The sequence below is a fragment of the Lipotes vexillifer genome, unplaced genomic scaffold, assembly GCF_000442215.2.
Source record: "Lipotes vexillifer unplaced genomic scaffold, Lipotes_vexillifer_v1.1 scaffold826, whole genome shotgun sequence".
Classification (NCBI taxonomy): domain Eukaryota; kingdom Metazoa; phylum Chordata; class Mammalia; order Artiodactyla; family Lipotidae; genus Lipotes; species Lipotes vexillifer.
The window spans coordinates 527,659-550,860 of record NW_006789439.1 but is presented as its reverse complement, the minus strand read 5'-3'; the positions used below and the strand labels follow the sequence as shown (position 1 = coordinate 550,860).

At 33.8% G+C, this 23,202-nt stretch overlaps 1 protein-coding gene across 1 annotated transcript in view; it reads right to left on the bottom strand.

The window, feature by feature from the left end:
* Nucleotides 1-23,202, bottom strand: part of DPYD (dihydropyrimidine dehydrogenase) — an 821,342-nt gene that overhangs the window by 322,884 nt on the left and 475,256 nt on the right. Inside the window, exon 14 of the mRNA XM_007462610.1 lies at nucleotides 17,627-17,791. Coding sequence (XP_007462672.1) covers nucleotides 17,627-17,791 — 165 coding nt within the window. The remainder of the gene's footprint in view (nucleotides 1-17,626; nucleotides 17,792-23,202) is intronic.

Here is a 23,202-nt window from a genome sequence, read left to right as displayed (position 1 = left end):
GAAAGAGGCATGAGGTGCTTAAGAAATGTGGACAAACTGAACACCAGTTTGCATGACTTGGGTACCAATATCTCTAAACTTCATTTTTCTCCTTAGTAAACAGATTGAGCCAGATGATGCTTGCTAATTAGTGATTCAAATATTCTGGCATTCAAGGACCCTGTGACTTAACAATTCAGTTACATTTATTGAGAATGATAAAGAATGGCAACTCCAATTTTTTCCTACCATCATCAGATTTCTAAGATTAGAAGGCTGTTTCAGTGATGATTGGAAGTACATCTTAATATAAATCAGAACATCACAGGAGATGCATAGAAGTTCCTTAGTTAGAACTATGAGAAAGGAATATTACCCTTGGAAAATTCAAGTGTGTGATTTGATATAGCCTATCTAATCAATCACTGATCGACTTAAACAGATTTGGTCACCTGTTTGTTAGACTCGGCCAACATGGCCTAGGGGACATGGATTTTTAAATAAGAATAATAATTTAAACTAAGTATTTTGACAGTTGCCTTTTCTTTAAGAACAAAAAAGCAAGCAAACATGAGTCCTTTAATTATATGGCTGATTTTCTATAAATTATTGAAAATTTTAAGAAATGCCCACTTCCACATGAAATTAAATAACATATCATGATGTATATGACAGAGAAGCAATTGAACTTGGCTGGGTATGGGCCTTGGCCCTAGGAATACGAAGAAACCACTATCTGGAGGGAAGAACAGAGACTTACATGCAAATAATTACAAGATAGAGTTATATATGCATTGACAGAAGTACGATTATCCTTCTCCCATATCTAGTTCCTCTTATAAAAATTCTGGTTTACATCTGTACACCTTTCTGTATCTGTAAAATGTGCCTATGTGAATCAATCCTTTTGAGAATGTAGAAGTGGAGCCTAGAGCCTGGGGGTTAGAAAGAACAAAGAAAGAGAAATAGTATATAGCAGAACAGGCTTAGGAGTTTTTGTCAGACAATCTTTGGCAAGACACTATAAAATAGGGCCTAGAACTAACCCTTAGAAAAATTCATTTATTCATTTTTCTTGAGATATTAATTGAGTCCTACTATGCACAAGCTACTGTTCTAGAAGGTCAAGATTCAGGAACAAATGAGGAAAAATAAAAGAGGTCCCTACCCTTATGAAATTCACACTCTAGAGAATAAATAAGTTTTGTGAGAAAAGGGGCAAATATATTATTGAATATATACCGAAATACTGAAATATACTGTCTAGTTGAATATTATATTCTAAAATAGTTTCTGACACTTAGTATATATTCAATAAATATTCATAGAATTTAAAAAAGGGAACAATTTTGATAGTAATGAGTACTATTGGAGTTTGTGATAGGGGACTGCTCTCCACATGACAGTCAAGGAAAGCCACTGTAAGATGGTATTATTCGAATAGATAACTTGTGCTAGAATCTCTCATTTCTTTATAAGATTCAATTACATGAATGTTAGAGGATTTGATATTGTCCCACAGATCTCAGACACTATGACATATTTCTTCTTTGTTTTCTCAGTTTGGGTAATTTCTTTTACTCTGTCTTCAACTTCACTGATTCTTCTCTTTGCTATACCCAGTCTCCCTCAAGCCTATACTATGAATTCTTCATTTCTGAAATAGTATCCTTCAAATATTTCTATTTGGAGCTTTTTAATATTTTACAACCCTCTGATAAAATTCTACCATCTTTTCATGAATGTTTTTCTACTAGACCTTTTTGGGTTTTTTTTTTTTCACATTTATCATGTTAATTCTAGAGTATCTGATAATTCCAATTCTATCTCTGGATATGCTTCTACAAACAACTTGCGAGAAAACTCTCTTGACCTGGGTCACATTTTTTTTTTCCCCTCAAGCCTTATAACTTTTCATTGTATGTCTGATAGTTTGTGTAAAAGAACAGTAGAGACTTAAATAAATAAAAATTATCTCAGAAAAGGGGGTACCCCTCCTTATGAGGCTGCTAATGTAGGAGACTGAGTTGATCAAATCTGTAGTTAAGCTGAGTCTGGGCTTTGTGTTGATTTTACTAGATCTAGTTCTCCACTGGCTTCAAATGTTTGAGTGTTGGATTAGAAATTTCTCTTCAGTAGGACTTGGAAACTGAGCCCCAGAAAGACTCCAGTCTCTTTATTATGATTAGTCCAGCCACCAACTTTCCAAACCATGGGACATCTCTTGCTGCCTGCAGACCAGCTGCTAGCTTTTTGTGTTGCCGGGGAGTTCTTTTTGCTCTCTACTTCCACACTGGCCTTCCGTGCTTCAGAACATCTTTCTGCTGAGCATGCCTTCCTCAAGCCTTCAAAAGGGCTACTGCAATACGACTGGTGAAGGCTTAGAATGCCTCGGAGAATTTCTCTCAGGGCTCTTTCCCCACCCCAGGTTTCAGTAGGCCTCTGCCTTGTAACTGGAGAAGGTCCTGATTCCCTTCAGGATGATCTCTCTGAGGAAAGAGTTGGTTGCTAATGGCTGACAAGTTCTCTGCCTGGGCTCCTTGAGGTTCTCATGCATCATACCACTCCAAACACATCCATTAAACATTCTTTAAATCTTACTGGTTTCTCTGGTGTGATTTCCTTCCCTTCCCACCATTCTTCCAGGGAGCAAAACAGTCAAGAGTCTCTTCTCTCCCAAAAAGAGCTTATCACTTTCTGGAATTTATTTCTTTTGGGTTAATCTGCATGGGTTTAAAAAAAAATCCAATTTTGCTGATTATCTGACTTACTCTGGTTTTTAGGGTGGGAGTGTAATCTCTTCTGGCTTTCTATCTCCTAACTAGAAGCAGAAGTCCTGCCTGAAATTCAAAGACACAATCTAATCATATTGTACCTATCCTAGCTGAGTTTGAACTGAGAAGGTCTTGGAAGGTGTTAAGCAGAAGTAAGGCAAAAACTCTGAGTCATAAAACATTTTACAAAAACTTATTGAATACTAAGTAGGAAAGTATGTTAAATGTAAAGTATCTGAGGTGTAATTATAGTCTGGGTGACAACAAAGATTATTGTTATATGTCATTTTCACATTGATTTCTAATCTTTCTAATAATTCATCTAAAAACTTATTGCATACATAAGTTTTCCAGTCTATAAATATGTTCATTTTCTATATTGACACCTCACCCCCAACCTTGCAACCCAAGAGCCATAACTAAATTTACAATTTAAACTAAATCAACCACAAAACAGTTACTGATCATTTTAATACTGGGGATTTTAAAGGACACATTATGAAAAAATTAAAATGCAAGAAGAAGCACAAAGTTAATTAAATTATTTATTATGGAAAGATTAATCTAGTTACTTCTCTAAATTTTTCATGAATAAAATATTACACAAAATTTCCTTTTGGGTGATCAGTATATAGATCAGAAACTCCCCCAAGAAGCTGTATTAATAGTTAACTCATTCTTTATTAATACTCTAGGCATTTTAACAACATGCAAAGTGAAGTATCTACCTCAAAAATGACTTTAATGATAAGTTATTTCTTTGCTTCATGTACATAATGGATAATTAGCTTAGGAAAAATCTCAAAGGGAGAAAAAATGGCCAACTGTGAAATTCACAAATACTTTCCTTGGACTGGGTACAAATGCTATTCAGGCCAATACGAGGGATGCATAAATTCTCTCTATCTTATTTACAATCCAGTCTTGATTAGTTAGGAGCTCATTTTGCAGTTTGTGAATTATCTAGGTCTTTGCTTCTTCTCTTCCCTCTTGCTGATTACCTTTCCCATTTCTCTGCTCTTTAGCACCTCCACCAGAAGGGGAGGAAAATCCAGGTGAAAAGAAAAAGTGAATCATACATGGACATTTTTAAGTATTCTGAAGCTTGACTTTAAAAAGTAATATATTTTTTTCTATTGTGAGTGTTTGTACATCAGACCTCTGTCATCAATTTGAAATTTTACCACTAACAGTCTGAGAAATATCCTTGGGAAATTACCTTCATCTGGATATCAGATTCTAATACAAAATGGGAATGATATTCATGTATTCCTTACAAGGTTATTTGAATTCATAAAATCTCTTTGTCAAATTCTTGCTTCTTTTCCTTCTGTTAAGATTCAGGGCTTGCCTTGGGAAATGGCTCCTTGCCCAAAAAAAGTGGGTTTTTTTTTTTTCCTTCCTTCTTTTTTTAAAATCTCTCTTCTCTTAACACGGTTATGAAATGCACTCTTGGTAGAAAAGTAGAAGCTACTGGCAAAAATATCATATCTTGACTGTTGTATTTCATTCATAATTCTTCTCTATCTGTTATTCAAATGATAATCACAAGCTACCTGTATTAATGGACCTCATTTTAATGTATATTTTCATGACTTTGATTCTTAAAATGAAGACACATCCCATAGAGTGAAATTTTAAGTAAGTTAGAGGGTTCATTTTACACATGTTTGTTCTATTAAAGTTTGCCTCATTTGCGATATTTTAAGGATGAAGTACTAAATTTGCCTAAATTGTGATTAAATTAGAAGTCCAGTGCCTCCGTGACCATTCTCCTTTTAGATTGTTTACAATTAATTAGTTCATATTTGTGCATCACAATTTTAAATTCTGATAAAATTGAATCAATTACCCAATTACCCAAACATAAATGATGGTTGAAATAGAAAGAGTTATTAAAGAGCAGTTATAGACCTTTAAAATAGTACTATTTATTTTTTTGAAAACTGTCTTAAAGAATAAAGAGAATAATTTTAAGTAAATACCTTAGAAGACCTAAGGGGAAAAATATGAAATTTGCTCCTTGTGAAAAATAAATCTCTGGAATATTCCCTGTACGGTACAGTGTAAAATAATGAAATGCCCAGTGGCAAAAAAAAAAAAAAAAGTAAAATAGAGTAAGTAGTTTGTAACAAAGTTAATGCAACACACATAACTGTAGTATCTTATGTTAAATAACAGCCTCTATGTAACAGTCTCCAACTTTCAGCCTCTCATAAAATGTTGGTGATTTTTTAAAAATTAATAAATGGGCCCTTCAAGATTAAAAAAAAAAAAAAGATACAGTTAGGGACTTGAGGGGTCAGGGGCAGTAAGAGGTTTTACTTTACCCTTTTTCTCTCCTAGTTTTCCTAATACTTTAAAAGAAGAATGCATTAGAGCTGATTTCTCCACAAAAACAGAACACTGACTGATGTGAAATATTACCAAATTGATATTAAGCAAATGAGTCCACTGAGCAAACCTCTTCAGCGGTTTGAGTATGGGCTTTGTTTTTAGTTTATGACATGGTCTGGTTATGTAGCAAACATATATAATTGATAAATTGTATCCATTGCCTCTCTCATGAGCTATTATGATAACCAAGAAAGAGTCTAAATTCAATGCAACATCGCCATCCCCAGGGTCTCTTTCAACATGGTTCAGTGTGTTGGATGCTATACTTCCAAACTGAGGAGACAATATTGTTACCCAAAAGGCAGCCTGACAAATTACAAAGTGAAGGAGAATTTGAGAAAAATATGTTGCAGGCAGTTAATGCTTGTATATATAAAGTGACTAAAAGCTTTGAAGGATTTTCTTAAGATTTTTCCTTTACTGAATGAGATAAAGCCCTAGCATTTTAATCTCCCACAAAGCAGAAGCTTAAAAAAAACACCCAACATTTCTTTTCTTTCCTAACACTGCATAACATCATTTTTAACCTCACGTTAATTCCTGTGTCTCCATATCAAAGTGAATACAATCAAAACACTAGAAAATTTCACGGAAGGTATTAATTCACTGGTGGCTTGGGCAATGGGTAGGGATTGAACAGCTGGGTGACAGCGGTTTAGCCATTTAATCCAACCTGGGATTAATTCCCAGGGCACATCCCATGAAAAGTGCTTTTATAATTTTAAATTTAACCTATTGAATATTTTAAAACAGATTTATTGAAATATAATTCTCTATATACTATAAATTATATAAAGTATAACATATAATAATTGCACATATTTAAAGCTAACAATTTTATATACTTTGAAACTATCATCAAGATAATGAATATGTCTATCATGCCCCCAAATTTCCTTGTGACGCTTTATAATCCCTCCCTCCAACTCCTCCCCCGTCTATGAGGCAACCATTAATCTATTTTACATCCCTATAGATTAGTTAACAGTTTCTACAGTTTTATCATAAAATATATATTTTTTGAGGGGGAGAAGGGCTGGCTTTTTTTTTCTCAGCATAATTTTTTAGATTAATCCATGTTGTATGTATCAAATAGTTCATTCTTCTTACTACTAAGTAGTATTTTATTGTATATATACACCATAATTTGTTGATCTATTCAGCTGGACATTTGAATCATTCACAGTTTTTTGCTATTACAAATAAAGCTGCTGTGAACAGTCCTGTACAAGTCTTTGTATGGACATATGTTTTGGTGTTTCTTGGGTAAATAGCCAAAAGTGGATTATCTGGGTCATATGGCAGGTGTATGTTCAACTTTTTAAGAAACTACCAAACTATTTTCAAAAGTGGTTTCACCACTAGCAATGTATGAGAGTTCTTGTAGTTCCATATCCTTGCTAACATTTGATATGATCAGTCTTTCAAATTTTAGACATTCTAATAGATGTATATCTCACTGTGGCTTTAATTTGGATTTCTATAATGACTAATGATGTTGAGCACATTTTCTTGTGCTTATTTGTCATTCATGATCTTCTTTGGTGAAGTGTCTCTTCATATGTTTTGCTCAAAGTGGGAAGGGTTGTTTGCTTTCTTATTACTGGGTTTTGAAAGTCCTTTAAACATTTTGGATACAAGTCTTTTACCAGATACATGATTTGCAAATATTTTTCTTAGTCTGTAGCTTGTATTTTCATTTTCTTAGCAACAGGTTTGAAGACCGAAGTTTTAATTTGGAAGAAATCACATCTATCATCTTTTTCTTTCAAAGACTATACTTTCGGTATGCATCTAAGAAATATTCAGTATTTCTCTAACCTAAGATAACAGAGTCTTTCTCCCTTTTTTTTAAAAGGAGTTTTATAGTTTTAGGTTTGTCATTTGGGTCTATGAATATTTTGAGTTAATTTTTATATGTCATGTCAGACATGAGTCATTTATTTTATTTTTATTTTTTGCATATGGATACCCAATTTTACCAGCATCATGTGTTGAAAAGACTAAATGCTGTCCACTGAATTTCCTTTTAGCATCTTTGTCAAAAATCATTTGTTCATATAAATAATTTGTAGGTTGTTTTCTGGACTTGTTATTCTGCTCCATTAATCTATTTGTCTATCTATCTTTACGCCAATACCACACTATCCTAATTACTGTAGTTTTAAAATAAGTCTTGAAATCGGAAAGTTTTAGATTTCCAATTTGGTTCTTCTTTAATTATTTTGGCTACTGTAAGTTCTTTATACTTCCATATGAATTTCAGAATCAACTTGTTAAATTCTGCAAAAAAATCATGCTAATATTTTTATTGTAATTTCATTTTACCTTTAAATCAATGAGGTTACTTGACATCTTAACAATAGTGACTCTTCTGATCACTGAACATGATATAGCCTCCCATTTACTTAATTCTTTAATTTCTATCATAATATATTGTAGTTTTCAGTGTTCACATCTTTCACATCTTATGTCAAATTTATCCCTATTTCATTTTTTTGCTATATTGATATATTGATAAGATATACTTATTTCAGTTTCCAATTGTTAATTGCTAGTATATAAAAAGTACAAATGATTTTTACAAGTTGATCTTGTATCTTCAATCTTGCTAAACTCATTTATTATTTAAAGTTGTATTTTGGTAGGCCAAGGCTAGGTTGAGTCGTTAGGCATTTGCCTGGAGTGCAGAATTTAACGGAGTGCAAGAAAAGTTAGTAATAAAGATAAACAGTATTTTAATGCAACTCTTTAAAAAATCAAATCTGAAAACAGTAACTTGTAAGCTAGCTGCCTGCTTTTGTAAATAAAGTGGTTTTTATTGGTATATTCAGTCAGATTTTCTACATAAATAATCATGTCATCTGTGAATAAAGGTAGTTTTACTTCTTCCTTTGCAATGTGCATATCTTTTATTTGTCTTCTCTTATTAAACAGTACAGGAATTTCTAGCACAATGTATACTAGAAATGGCAAAAGCAAATATCATTATTTCATTTCCCTTAGGAAGAAAGTATTCAGTCTTTTACCATTAACTAGGATGTTAGCTCTAGGGATTTTTTTAAAATGCATTTTAGAGGGCTGAGAAATTACTCTTATATTCTTAGTTTGCTGAAATTACTTAAAAGTTAGGAAAGGATTTTTGAATTTCTTCAAATGTTTTTTCCTGTTTGTGTTGTTGTTATTATTTAGTTTGCAACTTATGTGAATTATATTATTTTCAAATGTTAAACCTACCAGAATTCCTGGAATAAACCTCATTTGTTCATGAGGTATTATATTCTTTATATATCGTTGGTTAATATTTGTAAATTTGTTTAGAACTTTTGCATCTATGTTAATGAGGAACACTGGTCCACAGTTTTCTTTTCTTGTCCTGCCTTTATCTGGTTGTGATATCAAAGTGTGGCATTACAGATTTAGTTGGTAAGTATTTCCTCTGTTTTTCTTTTCTGAAAAAGTAGGTGTAGAATTGGCATTATTCTTTCTTAAATGGTTGGTAAAACTCACTCATGAAGCCATCTGGGCTTGTAGTTTTCTTCATGGAAATGTTTTAAACCAGTAATTCAATTTCTTTAACGTTATCCATTGCTTCTTGAATACACTTTGAAAATTTGTGTCTTTAAAAGGGATTTGTCCAGTTCACCTAAGCTGATTATCTGCATAAAATTGTTCATAATATTCTGTAATTTTCTGTTTTATATCTGTAAAATCTGCAGTGGTGTTACTTCTCTCATTCCCTATATTGGTAAGTTATGTTTCTTTTCCCTTTTTTTTCCTGATCAGTCTGGCTAAAGTTTTATCAATTTTATTTGTCTTCTTAAAGAATCAGCTTTACCTTCCTAGACATTTTCAATTATTTTTCTGTTATTTATTTCATCAATTTCCTCCTCTAATCTTCATTATATCCTTTACATTATTTATTTTGGGTTTAATTTTCTCTTTTTCCAGTTTTTAAAGGTGGAAGTTGTAGTCATTCATTTGAGATCTTTCTTCATTTCTGATACATGTATTTGATACCATAGATTTTCTCTCAAGTAATGCTTGTATGGTATACCACAAATTTTGATATTTTGAATTTTAATTCCTTTCAAAATAATTTTTAATTTTGCTTGTGATTTCCTCTTTTAACCAAGGGTTATTGAAGTATATTATTTATTTTCTAAATATTTGGGGATTTTCCAAATACATTCCTGTTTTGATTACAAATGTAATTCTGTTGGGGGCAGAGTATATACCTTGGATGATTTAGTTTTGTTTTTTTTTTTTTAAATTTATTTATTTATTTATTTTTGGCTGTGTTGGGTCTTCGTTTCTGTGCGAGGGCTTTCTCTAGTTGTGGTAAGCGGGGGCCACTCTTCATCATGGTGCAGTTTTTTTTTTTTTTTTTTTTTAATTGCTGAGACTTCTTCTATGGCTCAGAATATGGCCTATTGTAGTAAATATTATGCATGTACTTGAAATGACTGTGTATTCTGTTGCCTTTGGATGGCATGTCCAATAAATGTCAATTAGATAAGTTGATAGCATTTTTCAAATCCTCAACAGCCTCATTCTATTGTTTTATTAATTACTGACAGGCAGGTATGGAAATCTCCAATTATAATTTTGAGTTTTCCCATTGCTCCTTGCAGCTATATCAGTTTTTTATTCAGGTTTCTTGAGCTCTGTTATTAAATCATAAAACATTTAGGATTGTCATCAACTCTGGATGAATTTTTTTCATCATCAGTTGATCTTTTTTTGCCCTTGATAATATTCTTTGCTTTTATAACTACTTTGCTATCAGTATTATGAGATTGTATTTGAATAGAATTACCATTGTATATCTCCTTCCATTGCTTCAATATTCTCCTATTTGTGTCTTCATATTTTAAATTGTTTTTTCTTGTAGGCAGCACACAGTTGAATCTTGCTTTTTTTTAACCAAATATGAAAATCTCTGCCTTTTAATTGAGATGTTTAGACCAATTATATTTAATTTGACTATTGATATGGTTAGGTTTAATTTTGCTTTCTTTTGGTGTGAGTACTTTGTTTAATTCTATCTTACACCTTTATTTTTCATGTTTTATCTGTAACTAAGTCACATTATTTTAGCGGTTGTATAGAGCTTAGAGTATATATCTTTAAGTTATCACAGTCTACCTTCAAGGGATATAAAACTTCATAAGGTTTTAGAAGCTTACAGTAGTATACTTCCATTTCTTCCTCACAACTTTTGCACTATTGTTGTCATATATTTTACCTTCATGAATGCTATAAACTCCCCACACTATCTTATAATATGTTTTAGTTTAAACAACCAATTATCTTTTAAAGTGAATAAATAATTTGAAAAATTATTTACCCATATAGTTACAAATCTTGGTGCTCTTTACTCCTATGTGTAGATCCATATTTCAACCTGGCATCATTTTCCTTCAACATAAACATTTTCTTTTAACATTTCCTGTAGTGCAGATTCCTAGTGATGAATTCTTTCCATCTTTTTTTGATTGAATAAGTACTTATTTCACTGTATTCTGAAAGATATGTTACTGAATTTTGAAATCTAGGTTAACAGTTTCTTTTGCTTGTTTTTTAAATCTTTCAGCACTTTAAAGATGACCTCTAACTTGCACTGTTTCTGATGACAAATCAGAGCAGTAACCCTTATGTTAGGTTCCTCTGTATGGAACATGCTTTTTGTCCCTGACTGCTTTGAAGTTTTCCTCTTTATCACTGGTTTAATTAATTTGATTAGCATGTATTACCTTGGTGTAATTTTATTCATGTTTCTTGTGCTTGGAGTTCATCGAGTTTCTTGTTTATTATTTTTATTTGTTTGTTTTTGTTTTGTTTGCATAGTGGGAGGCTTATAGTTTTAAGAAAAATTGGGAAAGTTTGGTCTGTTATTCCTTCAAATTTCAGGAATTCCAGTACATATTAGGCCACCTGAAGTTTTCCCCAGCTCACGAATGGTATGTTTACTTTCTTCTCTCTCTCTCTCTCAACCTCTGTGTGTGTGTGTGTGTGTGTGTGTGTGTGTGTGTGTGTGTTTCACTTTGGATAGTTTTTATTGCTGTATCTTCAAATTTACTATTTCTTCTTCAGTGCCAATATGCTGATAATAACTTCCAGTGTGTTTTCCATCCTTTTTGTTGTAGTTTTCATGCTTGGAATTTTGATTTAGGTCTTTTATCTATCTTCCATGGCTTAACTTAGCCTTTTGAATGTATGGAGTAACAGTTTTAATGTACTTGCCTGTTAATTTTAAGATCATATCAGTTTTAACTGATCAATTTTTTTTATTATTTTGGGGCTATTTTCCTATTTCTTTACATACTAGGTAATTTTTAATTGGATGCCAGACATTGAACTTTATCTTGTTTGGTACTAGATATTTTGTATTTCTATAAATATTCTTGAGCTTTTTTATGAGTTGCAGTTAAATGACTTGGACATATTTTTATCCTTTCAGGTCTGGTCTTTAAGGTTTGTTGGGCATAACCAAATTAGTGCTTGGCCTATGGCTAATTGTGAATCATTCTGGATTTATTTTAATTTTTTGTACATTAGACAGATCTTTTTAAAAAGAAATAATAAAGTAATGCCACTAGATAATTGTCCTGGATTTTAGCAAAAAAGCGAGGTTGGGAAATATCTATGTCCTCTGGCATAAACAAACAATGTTACAAAATCATTACTTAAGCTGCGGTGTAAAAAAGAGAAGAGCTTCCTGGAGGATATACTAGGCTTCCCTTCAATACCTGATCCAGCAGTTTTCTAATTTACTTAAAATAAATCAGCATGGGAATATGTAGACATTTACAGAAACAGGGACATTATAAGCTCAAATAATTCCAGATGGAGGAAAGAAGGAATGCCTCCAGTTGCAGAGACTCTTTCGTTTCTGCTGGTGAATACCCTTTTTGGGATACGAGGAGAGAAGAGCTAAGGTGCTGTTTGTGCTTTGTAAGCTCTGTGATCAGAAAGCAAAAGTAATGAACTTACACTGATCATTGCTTCCTGACAATACATTTATTGTAGTTCCATTTGTTACAAATTGATCTGAACAGACTGAATGGGTAACACAATCCCCTATTTCTAATTAGCTGGACTTAATTATACATACTTCAAAGAAAAGGAAGACCACTTCTGCTGAGCCGGACTTTGTGGCACCTGTAAGAAGATTGTGCAGGAGTAATGGGGTGATGAATGTCCACTGAATAAGTAGGGAGCATCCTCCTGCTTGGAGGATACCTAGATTTGACTCAGTCCCTCAACTTCCCTATTTTCAAATACAGAACTTAAAACGAGGCCAGGTAACAATTCAAGCCAAGGTCCACATTGAATCACTGGCATTGTTTTCTATAGACACCTACATCCCTGCAAAGCAAAAAGAGCTGAGCTATAAAATGTTCTTCACTGGAACTAATGACAAGATAATGATTGACTGATGACAGAACTTTCTTTATCAAATGAAAAGATTTGTATTGTTTTGTGTTTTCTTTTGACAGTCTGCAGTTGAGAAAGCTCAATCTAATTGGCCCATTTGACTGGGTTGACAAGGGAGGATTGTAACATATATGTTCTTAATTTCTCAGGTTCTTTATGGTCAAATAGAACACCTCTTCATGGTGTAATGGAAAGATCTCCAGTCCCAAAGCATTTACTTACTAACTGTGTTATCTGGGCAGTTAATGCAGTGTCTTTAAATGTCAGTTCCCTCATCTGTAAAATGGGTAAGATCTCTGTTTCACAGATACATAAAACCCTTAGCACATGTAAACAGCTCCCAGTAAATAGTTCTGGTATAGGAGTTTTATAAATATTTAATGATATATGTCAAAGTTCATGAGTGACATTGATGGTATATGTAGTAGAATCAATTGAGGAACTTTATAAAATTATAAACACACACTCATACACATATACATATCTATACACATACTTACATACACACACACAGATCTATACTCACTGTATCCATGCCAGAATTCTAAAATGATTAACTAGTATAGGGCCTAACCAGAAATATCATTTTTGAAGCTTTCTAGGAGATTCTAATATGCAACCAGAATTGAGAAACGCTGGACACAGGTTCTTAGTCTGAGGTCCTTAGAACCCTTGATAGAAAACAGAAAATTCATGAACTTGGATGGAAAAAAAAAAATTAGGTCTTTATTTTCACTAGTCTCTCACTGAAATTTAGCACTTCCTCCATCATGAAGCAACAAACCAGTGTGCTTTGCACCAACAGAAACCAGAGAAAATCACACAGAGATGTAGAGTTGCTACAGCTATCTCAGGGTATCAGTTGGAGTCACCATTATATCAAGACAGCAGTAGGTAGTAGATCTGCCATTAGATTGTATTTTTAGTGCCTTACTAAAGAGTAACATATTTTACTACATTATATTTTAAAAAGTATTTCAAGAATTTTATTTTAATATAATGGGAATCCTCTATTACCTTATGAATTTTGTTTTATGCATTGAAAAACAGTATTCTAAAAGAGGCTTTTAGGCTTCACCAGGGTGCTTATGGAGGCCATGGCACACACACAAGGCTAAGAACTCTATTTAGAGGCTACTGGTCAGGAAAGCATCTTCAGAATGCTGACGGAGAGCAACTTCTTTGGAGTCAATTTGAACATAACGTGTGCAATGCCGATCTCTCAGTAATAAACTGAGAATGGGTTTCAGTAGAAATGAGGTGTCTTATAATAGAAGTATATTTACATATCAATTGTTCTTCCCTTATTAATTTCTCTAACAAAGCCATCATTCCCTTTTCTTTCTACACCAGCTGATTCACTGATGAATCCCTATCTTTTGCCTAACTCTCACTTTAGCTGCCACAAATGATAGAAAATGCCAGTCTTTGCTTGCTAATTCAGTGCATTCAGACAAAATGCAGCATGTATTTCTTGGTAAAAATTTTTTGCAAGCCTAAAGTATATGATGTCTAAGGTTTGTGCAGTGAGAATTAAAGGATTCACTTAAAATTGATTTCTGTAAGCCCTAATTACACAATACATTTCATAATAAGCATTGCAAAATCTCAGCTTAGGAAAGAAAAGAAAAAAACTCTTAGTAATAAATTGTCACTACAATGATCAGTGTGCCAAGTTTAATTCACAGGTAAATAAAAGGAAACCTTGAAAGCCAAGCAGAAATCTGGTATAAGTGTAGGCTTTGGTATAATTCTGTGACAGTTAAAAAACAAGCCCTTACAATATATTTCAGGGGGTCTTAATGTCTTTATATTCAACATGTTCTTCCAGCTGTCTCCTCTAGTTCATGGTCAACTTGGCCTACTTTCTCCAGAAAGAAAGATACTGGCTGCTGATGTTAGCTGAACTATATGCCCCCCCGCACAATTCCTTTTTCAGAAAAGTTAGCCCTTGCTTAGAAGCTGCCATAATAGGCTGAATTATCTGATCCCTGTCATTAAAGGTGGCAGCCACGCACTCGAGAATGATGTGGGAAAACTCCAGTGAGAGTGATAATTAAACGTGGAAAATGAAGGGTCACCTTCTTTCATTCAGCTCATTGGGTTTGGTATCAGAGTAATTCCAAAACAGTGGGGGACATTCTACTCTCAGCATGGCAATATCTAGGTGCACACATATTATTTCTATGGGTTCAAATGGGAATGCCATTTTAATTGTATTTAAAATGTTATCTTTTTTTTTTTTTTTTTCAAAAAACATAACAAATTATATTTGAATCTTTCCTAATATTTTTTTTAAATGCATTTCAAACGTATTCTTTGGGAAAAAAAAGCACATATATGTATAGAAAATACTCCTTTTCTCCACTCTCAAATTTCACTCCCTTAGGGTAGCAATACTGTTCTGTGATAGTTTTCATTTTTACTTAAGAATATAAGATGGACAGTTTCCAGATCAACATACATAGTTCTACCTTATTCTTCCCAAAGGCCGCATGATCGTCCACAGTCTATTTATACTATAATTTATTTAACCATTCTCCAATTGATGAGCACTTCAATTGTGTCTATTTTCTATGATTATGAACAATAAAGCAATAAATATCCTCATACATGTATCTTTATACACACTGGCACAAGTATTTCTGAAGGCTCAATTTCTGAAAGTGGAATTTCTGGGTCACAGATGAAATATATATATATATATATATATATATATATATATATATATATCCTTTTTTAGATGTTGTCAAGTAATGCTCCAAAAAGGCTTTAGCAGTTTATATTGCCATCAAAGTATATAAAAGTGCCTGTTTCTCAACATGCTTGCCAATACCAGAGGCAATCAATTTTTTACATTTTGCCAGACAACAGGTGGAAAAAGGAATCTTGTGGCTATTTTAAATCCTCTTCTTTTACTATTAGGAGGAGTTTGTTATCTTTGATATGGGGAGTAAAAATGTTAGAAATTAATTCTAAGAATACAGAAAAAGAATAATGAATATAATCTAAATGGTGAAAGAACTAGAAACAAGAAAAGCTGCATTGTTTTCTCAGAAGAAAAAGTGTTATAGGAGAAGAAAATTATTTCCAGGGAAATTGAAAAGAACATTTAAACGTGTTCAAGTCTTTCTGCTTGACTGTAGGATCACAAAGCAAAGGTTTTGTCTCAACTTTCTTGTCTACTTACTGTCATTTCTTGGAGGCCATTATTATAACATCTTATTCTTCCTCAAGAGAGGGTAAAAAGTATCAGGTGAGCTTAAGACAAGTTATTGGTAGGTGTTATTTTCCAGAAAAAGGGATTTTTTTCAGATACATTGGCTCATCTAAATACTATTGAAAGAATATTTCATACTGTTCTTATTTTGCATTAATATAAGTAACACTGAGCCTTTAAGGGCCTGAAATGATATTGCAATATAAGCAGGTGCACTAGTGAACACTATTACTAGACAGGAGCATGGATGCTAAAATCAAATTTCAAGTTCAAATTCTGGCTTCACCATATAATAGCTGTGAACCTTGGGCATGCATGCTACTTAACTCTGTGTGCCTCAGTTCCTTATCTGTGAAATGGGGAAAATAATACTACCTATCTTATAAAGTTGTTGAAAAATTAAATGAGTGTTAAAATACATAAAGCATTTATAACCATACCTAGCACAGAGTGAATACTATGTAAATGCTCACACTTATTACCATTTATTATTATTTTATTGCATGTTCAGTACCTAGCATAGTATTACTTAACACTGTAGACTGTTTAAAAATATATTAATAATTATTTCTATGGTTGACCACTTTTTGTCCTTGTCATTCTGAGAAAAGCTTCCCAAAACATGTGGATTCTTTAAAACACAAATAGTCCAACAAAATTGTTACTAGAATTGTTTATATAATGTGCAAACAGATAATTGCAACATCAAGCTCAGGAAGTGAAAAATTGCTGAGCAGAAGCTATAGATTTCAGATGGCCTTTATAGTTCCCTTCACATCTGAAGGGTTGAATTCAGGAAGATAAATTGTATCTTCTGTGATTATATTTTGTTTCAAGATAAGAGAGAATTTTGAAACAATTAAAGCCTTCTGAAACAGAAAAAGAAACTTGATGAGCTAGGTGATAGTGTGATAGCTAAAGTTCCTTCGTAAAATTTCCTGATTTATCAGTTTGTGGGCAAACATCCACAAATTTCATTAGATTTTAAAATATTTATTATTAGAATACTTGAAGTGTTCTCATTTGTCTTTGAAATATTTTCTACAATGCAAACATACATCACCCCAAACTTCAACCTCAATTCACCACCAGCTCAGTGAGAGAGAAAGAAATGTGTGTGTGTGCATGTGTGTGTATGGTGAAGGGGGCTGGGGAGAGGAGGAGGAAAATGAATGAATGACATTAAAGACAACACTAACCAATTATTGAAGAGAAAATACTATCTGTGGACTAAAAAACTATAGGCAATATATAAAAATCCACAAAAAATGAAATATCATACATAAGCCTGATATTACTGTAATATTTGTGTATAGTACTTTAGAAGAAAAAAACATTTTATAAAAGATAGTTGACTCATTCAGAATAAAGGTGTTAAAATTATTGTGTGAATTATTTCCCACTGAAAAAATCTAAACTATACAAGAAATTCTGCTTCTGCCTCAGCTTTATATTTAAAATGATTTACAGTTTGCAATTTCTTCCTAAGGTCATCACCTTCATAAATACTAGCCACATACAGTGAAAACCAACTCAATAAAATGAGTATTTCATTTCTCTTCCTCCTGCTTATGTAGATACTTCTTCCATCTACATGGCACTCATTTATAATAAAGCCTCACATTGTGCAGATTTTTATGACTTCTTGAGCATTTCTTTCTTTTTTATCTTTCTGTGCATCAGCAAAGCAACTGGCAGATTCTTTAATAAAATATATTATACACATTAATATTTATAAGCCTATGAATTGGATGTTTAAATAAACATTCACCAACTTATGCCAATTCTTTTGTTTTAGACGTTAAATCACACTTACATTGTCTGGAAAGTCAGCTTTTAGTTCAGTGACACTTTGACACCAATATGCAGCTGTTTTTTCACTGATGAGCTCAATGTTCAGGAAGGAGCTTTGTCCAGGGCCATACATGGGGCCGGAGGTGGTCCCCCGGATGATTCTGGGTGAAACATTTGTCACTATGTCCTGTTGAAAGAATAAAGATATTGGGTCTCCTTTCTACAAAGGAAAAACTGTTATCTTCATTCTATGCTCATTTCCATATGACAGTATTCTAAGTCCTGCCTCACATTTTTAAATATATTTTAAATTACAGTTGAACATAAACTACTTTCAAATGAAAAAGTAAAATATTTGTTATCTTTATTTAAATTACTTCCTATAATTCTAAGGTTAGCATAGTGGAAAAATATGTAAATTCATTTACACTGGTTTTGGGCATACACACTTTAATTTGTCTGCAATTAAATAATAAATAAAAATGTGAGGGCTTCCCTGGTGGCACAGTGGTTGACAGTCTGCCTGCCGATGCAGGGGACACGGGTTCATGCCCCGGTCTGGGAAGATCCCACATGCCACGGAGCGGCTGGACCCGTGAGCCATGGCTGCTGAGCCTGCGCGTCCGGAGCCTGTGCTCCGCAACGGGAGAGGCCACAACAGTGAGAGGCCCACGTACCCCCCACAAAAAAAAAAAAAAAAAAAAAAAAATGCGATAAGTAAAATGTAAGAAAATCATTTCAGTCTTACTTAATCTAAGCATCTCCAATGAGATTTTAACTCAAATAAGAGTTAATGTTTATAAAGAAAGATTTTTTTTTTCTAAAAAGTAATTTCAATATAAATCAGCTAAGGAGTACATATTAGCATTATTGGCTCATCAAACTTTAACACACATTCTAACAAACTAACTAGGTTGACTGACCTATATGATTCTAACCATAAATTCACATTCAATGAGAACTAATTTTTCCTAAGACTGAAATGAGGATATCAATAACTTCCTGATAACTACAAACAGTAAACAGTCAAATTAACTTGCTTGTTAAGTGTAATTAACAATCCATACTGCTTCTAAAGCTGTATTAACAAAGAAGAGTAACATTCTTACCTTGCTAAAAACTAAAAAGAAACAAAGACAGAAAAATGTTTCTTTAGCCAGCTTCCAATTAAAATTAATTTTGAGTAAAGGTCATTTAGTTAAGGAGCTATCAGAATTATTCCTTTAAGTACCCCTCCTCACCATCTTGTCACTTTTAGTGAGATAACATGAACCCCCATTAGTATATAGCAATTAAGGTCAATTTACATATTTTAATTAAGAACCACCCCATATAAAACAATTAGCGTAATAGGCATACTAACTGGATTTCATAACATTTGGACGTTTTTCCAACTAGATAGACAGGAAACCTTAATTAGCATTAATTAGTGCTGATCTGCATATGTTTGATAAGGCATACCCTTGCCACAAAAGATTATTTATTCCTGAATCTGCCAAATGCTACAGTTGCAGAGGATAAAAGGACTTTTCTTCACATTGCATGTTAATTTCTGGCAATTTACATTCACTTTTACATACGAATTAGTATATTATAAAATAAATGTTATAAATGTTACAATAAGCCACGTTAAATATGTACATTTTTACTTATAGGAATCCTGCCAGTTAATGTTTTACTAATTAAGCCATTCTACTTTTATTGTAATCGTAGGAATACCACCAGCCATACTTTGATTTGCTATTGTGAAACCGTGTTACATGATCTTAATGGGTAAAATGACGAGTAGAGTCACCCCAGGAAGCTCAAGCCTAGTGGGTCCAATTTCTATCTTGGCAAATGCTTAAATGTGTGCTCTGCGTACCTGCAGGTGGCTTCTGTGCAGCTCACCCAGGTAAGTACTCTCATGCTGTCATGGTCTGAGAAAACAATTCTAGAAATGTTTCATTCAAATTAGGCTGATTTTCATTTAGGTTTCAATTTTCAAGAGCCATACATTTAAACCTTGAGTTCCTCCTTTCCTCTGCTATCCCCTCTACTCTTAAATTTTCTTCACCTAGGTAAGTCCAGTCTAGGTCACAGTCTGTGCTCTGCACAGGAGAATTGGACCAAGGAGGTGAAGAGAGTCCATATTCAGTTTACCAAGTCATGCGCCCTGGCAATGGGTAGCTCCACAAATGAAAGGGCACCTGTTTTAAATGACCATTTTGTAATTTATTGACCTGTGTTGAGGAGGAAGAAAACTTTCCTCTACCCTTCTAGGTTCTTCAGGCTCTGGTCTAAGAACTAAATTGACATGAGATAAACAGGAGAAATGGAATTTAACTTCACATGTACAGGAATCCTACATACATGAGAGGGTCAGAGTCCCCACATACATGAGAGGTTCAGAGAGAGAAAGGTTAAATGAAGTATAAACGCCATCCTGAGCTAAGGAAAGAGATAGGGATCTGGGGCTTCCAAGAACAGAAGGGTCATTATAGGACAATAAGAAGAAGAGTGATGTTTGGTAACTAGATGTTTGCCCTGTTGAATAGATGGAGACACTTAGGTAAATAACTCTTTTCTGGGAAAAATCCCAAATTTAAATTCTAGGTACTTAAAGGAGGGGCAGTAGTTTCTCTTGAACCTGCAGGATCTTGACTGCCTTTATCTCAAAGTAACCTTCATGCCAAAGTGACACATTTTGGGGATGCTAATTCTGAACCCCTACATTGGAAGTGGCACTTTCTGCTTATTCAACAAAACTGACTTGTGTGTTAGACTCCCTGCTCCTGCCCATTCTTCAGGTCTTAGCTTAGACTTCAGTCTATTTAGGAATCTTTTCTGATCTCTCCAGCACCATCAAGTCTTAAGCTGCTCTGACTCACACCATCATAACAATAACAATGGTACCAAGAGTACCATTCCAGGGGCTTTCCTGGTGGCACAACGGTTGAGAGTCCGCCTGCCGATGCAGGGGACGCGGGTTCGTGCCCCGGTCTGGGAAGATCCCACATGCTGCGGAGGAGCTGGGCCCATGAGCCATGGCCGCTGAGCCTGCGCGTCCGGAGCCTGTGCTCCAGCAATGGGAGAGGCCACAACAGTGAGAGGCCCGAGTACTGCAAAAAAAAAAAAAGAGTACCATTCCCCATTTGGTACTCTTTACATTCTGTATCGTTGATTGTCTATATTCTTGTTAGTACTTTTCAGTAGAGTGTAAACTTTTGAAGAGAAGGAACTATATCTTGTTTACTATTACATGTCCAGCTTCTAGCCTGGCCTTTAGTAAGTGCTCATATAATGTATTTTTCTTTCTTTCTTTTTTTTTCAATTGAAGTACAGTTGATTTACAATGTTGTGTTAGTTTTGGGTGTAGAGCTATAAGTGATTCAGATATATACATATACATATATATACATATATATACACACATATACATATATATGTATATATACTTTTCCAGATTCTTTTCCATTATAGGTTATTGCAAGATACTGAATATACTTCCCTGGGCTATACAGTAGGTCCTTGTTGTTTCAAATAATGTTTTATGAAGGAACCTAAACTGGAACCCTAGGCACTAGAATAGGTCTTGTCCTGAGGCAGGAACTATAAGGTATTTGTTGCTGGCCTCATTCTGTTGCTGAACAAACAAATGAGTTTGGGCTTATAGTCAAATTTTAGGAACTCGTTCTTGGCTTAAATCCTTTCCTACTAGACCATTCACTTGCTTCCCCTGATCCCTCAGAGACCCCTTCTTTGAATACAGTCCCCCACCCCACACTATGGCTAGATCCTGATACCAGCATGCAGTGATGCAGATTGCCCATTACTCCACTTCTCCCCATCCTAGCCTACTGCAGATCTTTGATGACAGAAAGCATATTTGAACTTGATCACCCTGTAGCTTCTAAGACCTTTCTGACTGTTGACCCTTAGTTGCTGGATTTATCTGATCTCTAGGATCCAAATAGAATGGCCCCATTCAGATATAAACCAACTCTTATGCTTTTCCAGTTCAAGTGGATAAGAATTCCTAACCTGGTCGATGGCCACCTAGAGGACTTCTTGGGTTGAGATTTCTTAGGTTAAAGTCCTGATAAGATGATTTCTTCCTATCAGGACCTTAACCAACTATAGTTGCCCCTTCTATCTGTGCCCTAGGCTGTGCCCATATCTTCACAGAATGTGTAGATATTTTTTAATATCATAAAATAAAAAAGACATGAGTGGAAGAATCACAGCTATACTGAATAAGGAAAATCTCAATAGTCCAGGAATTTTAAGCCATATGCTATTTTACAGTATTCCTCCTAATAACAATTCGGCCAAGAACCCACAACAGCCAAAAGGGTCAATAAGATGACAACATTTAATTGGAGGACAGTCAAGTCAATGCTTCTTTCTTCAAATGTCCTCCCTCAGTGATACCTTAAAACCTCAAATTCTCCCACTAGAGATTTTGTGTACTGTGAGTTGAATTTATTGTTAATGTTGGGATTGTCTTATTTTCCTCTTCTATAATCCAATGTTAAACTGTAAATATACTGTGGGAGGATTATCAATGATTTCTTTAACCAAGATCCAACAGGAAGTACAAGGCAAATCAAAGGGAAGTTTTATCTATTGTATGACAGGGACTGTTTACTCATTTATATTGATTTATGACAGGTAGTGCCTCTCTATACAGGTCAGTTTTCTCTCTCCTTAACTCAAGCAAAGAAAAAGATCCTTAATAACGACCCAGATTACAGCCACCTGTTGTGTATAACTTGTCAACTAACCATGAGTCAACTGTTACCATCACAGCAATTAAAAAATTCAGCATATTCCAAATTCAACTAAAGTGCCAAAATTCCAATATGGTCATCCAGTGACAAATCAATAATATAAATTTTATTCTAGGTTTTGTTTCCCAAATTCAGTCACATTTACCACTACTTTGTCAAAAACCTTCTCTACTGACTTGAGACTTAGACTTTTTAAATTAAGTGAAAGATGAATGAAAACTTGGATATAACAAATTATCCTTGATTATCTGATTAAAGTTAGAGCTTCAATAATTGGGCAATAACTTACTAAAGCATGTGGCCTGGGAATACTAGAATCTGAGTATGATTTTACAAGATGATATTTTGCTTTAATATTTAACAGCTAAATCATATTAGCATTGCTTTAGGGAGTTAATATAACAAAATAAACATATTCAAGAATAGTTAGAACAGATAAGAGTTTATTCTCTATAACAAAGAAGATGAATTACCATAGTTCTAGTGTTCAGTACATTAGCCATATTCAGACATTTTAAAAAATTGATGTTTATTTATAAGAAATCATTAGGTGATATCACTGCTTCATGTGATTTTGTAATTACCATTATAAAATGGAGTGCTAGTGACCTCTTAACATTTGAAGTGATGATAGTGATTTTTCAGCACTAGTAAAGAGACTGAAATGGTAAATAGGATGATTATATTTGTTTGTTTAAGTTCATTTACTTGAACTCTCTTATCCTAAAAAAGAAACCCATGCTGTTTCCATGGTTACTGCCAGAGTAAGATAGTCACAATGGGCTCAATGAATAGGAAAAGGAAACTCTGCAGAGATGATTTGGTA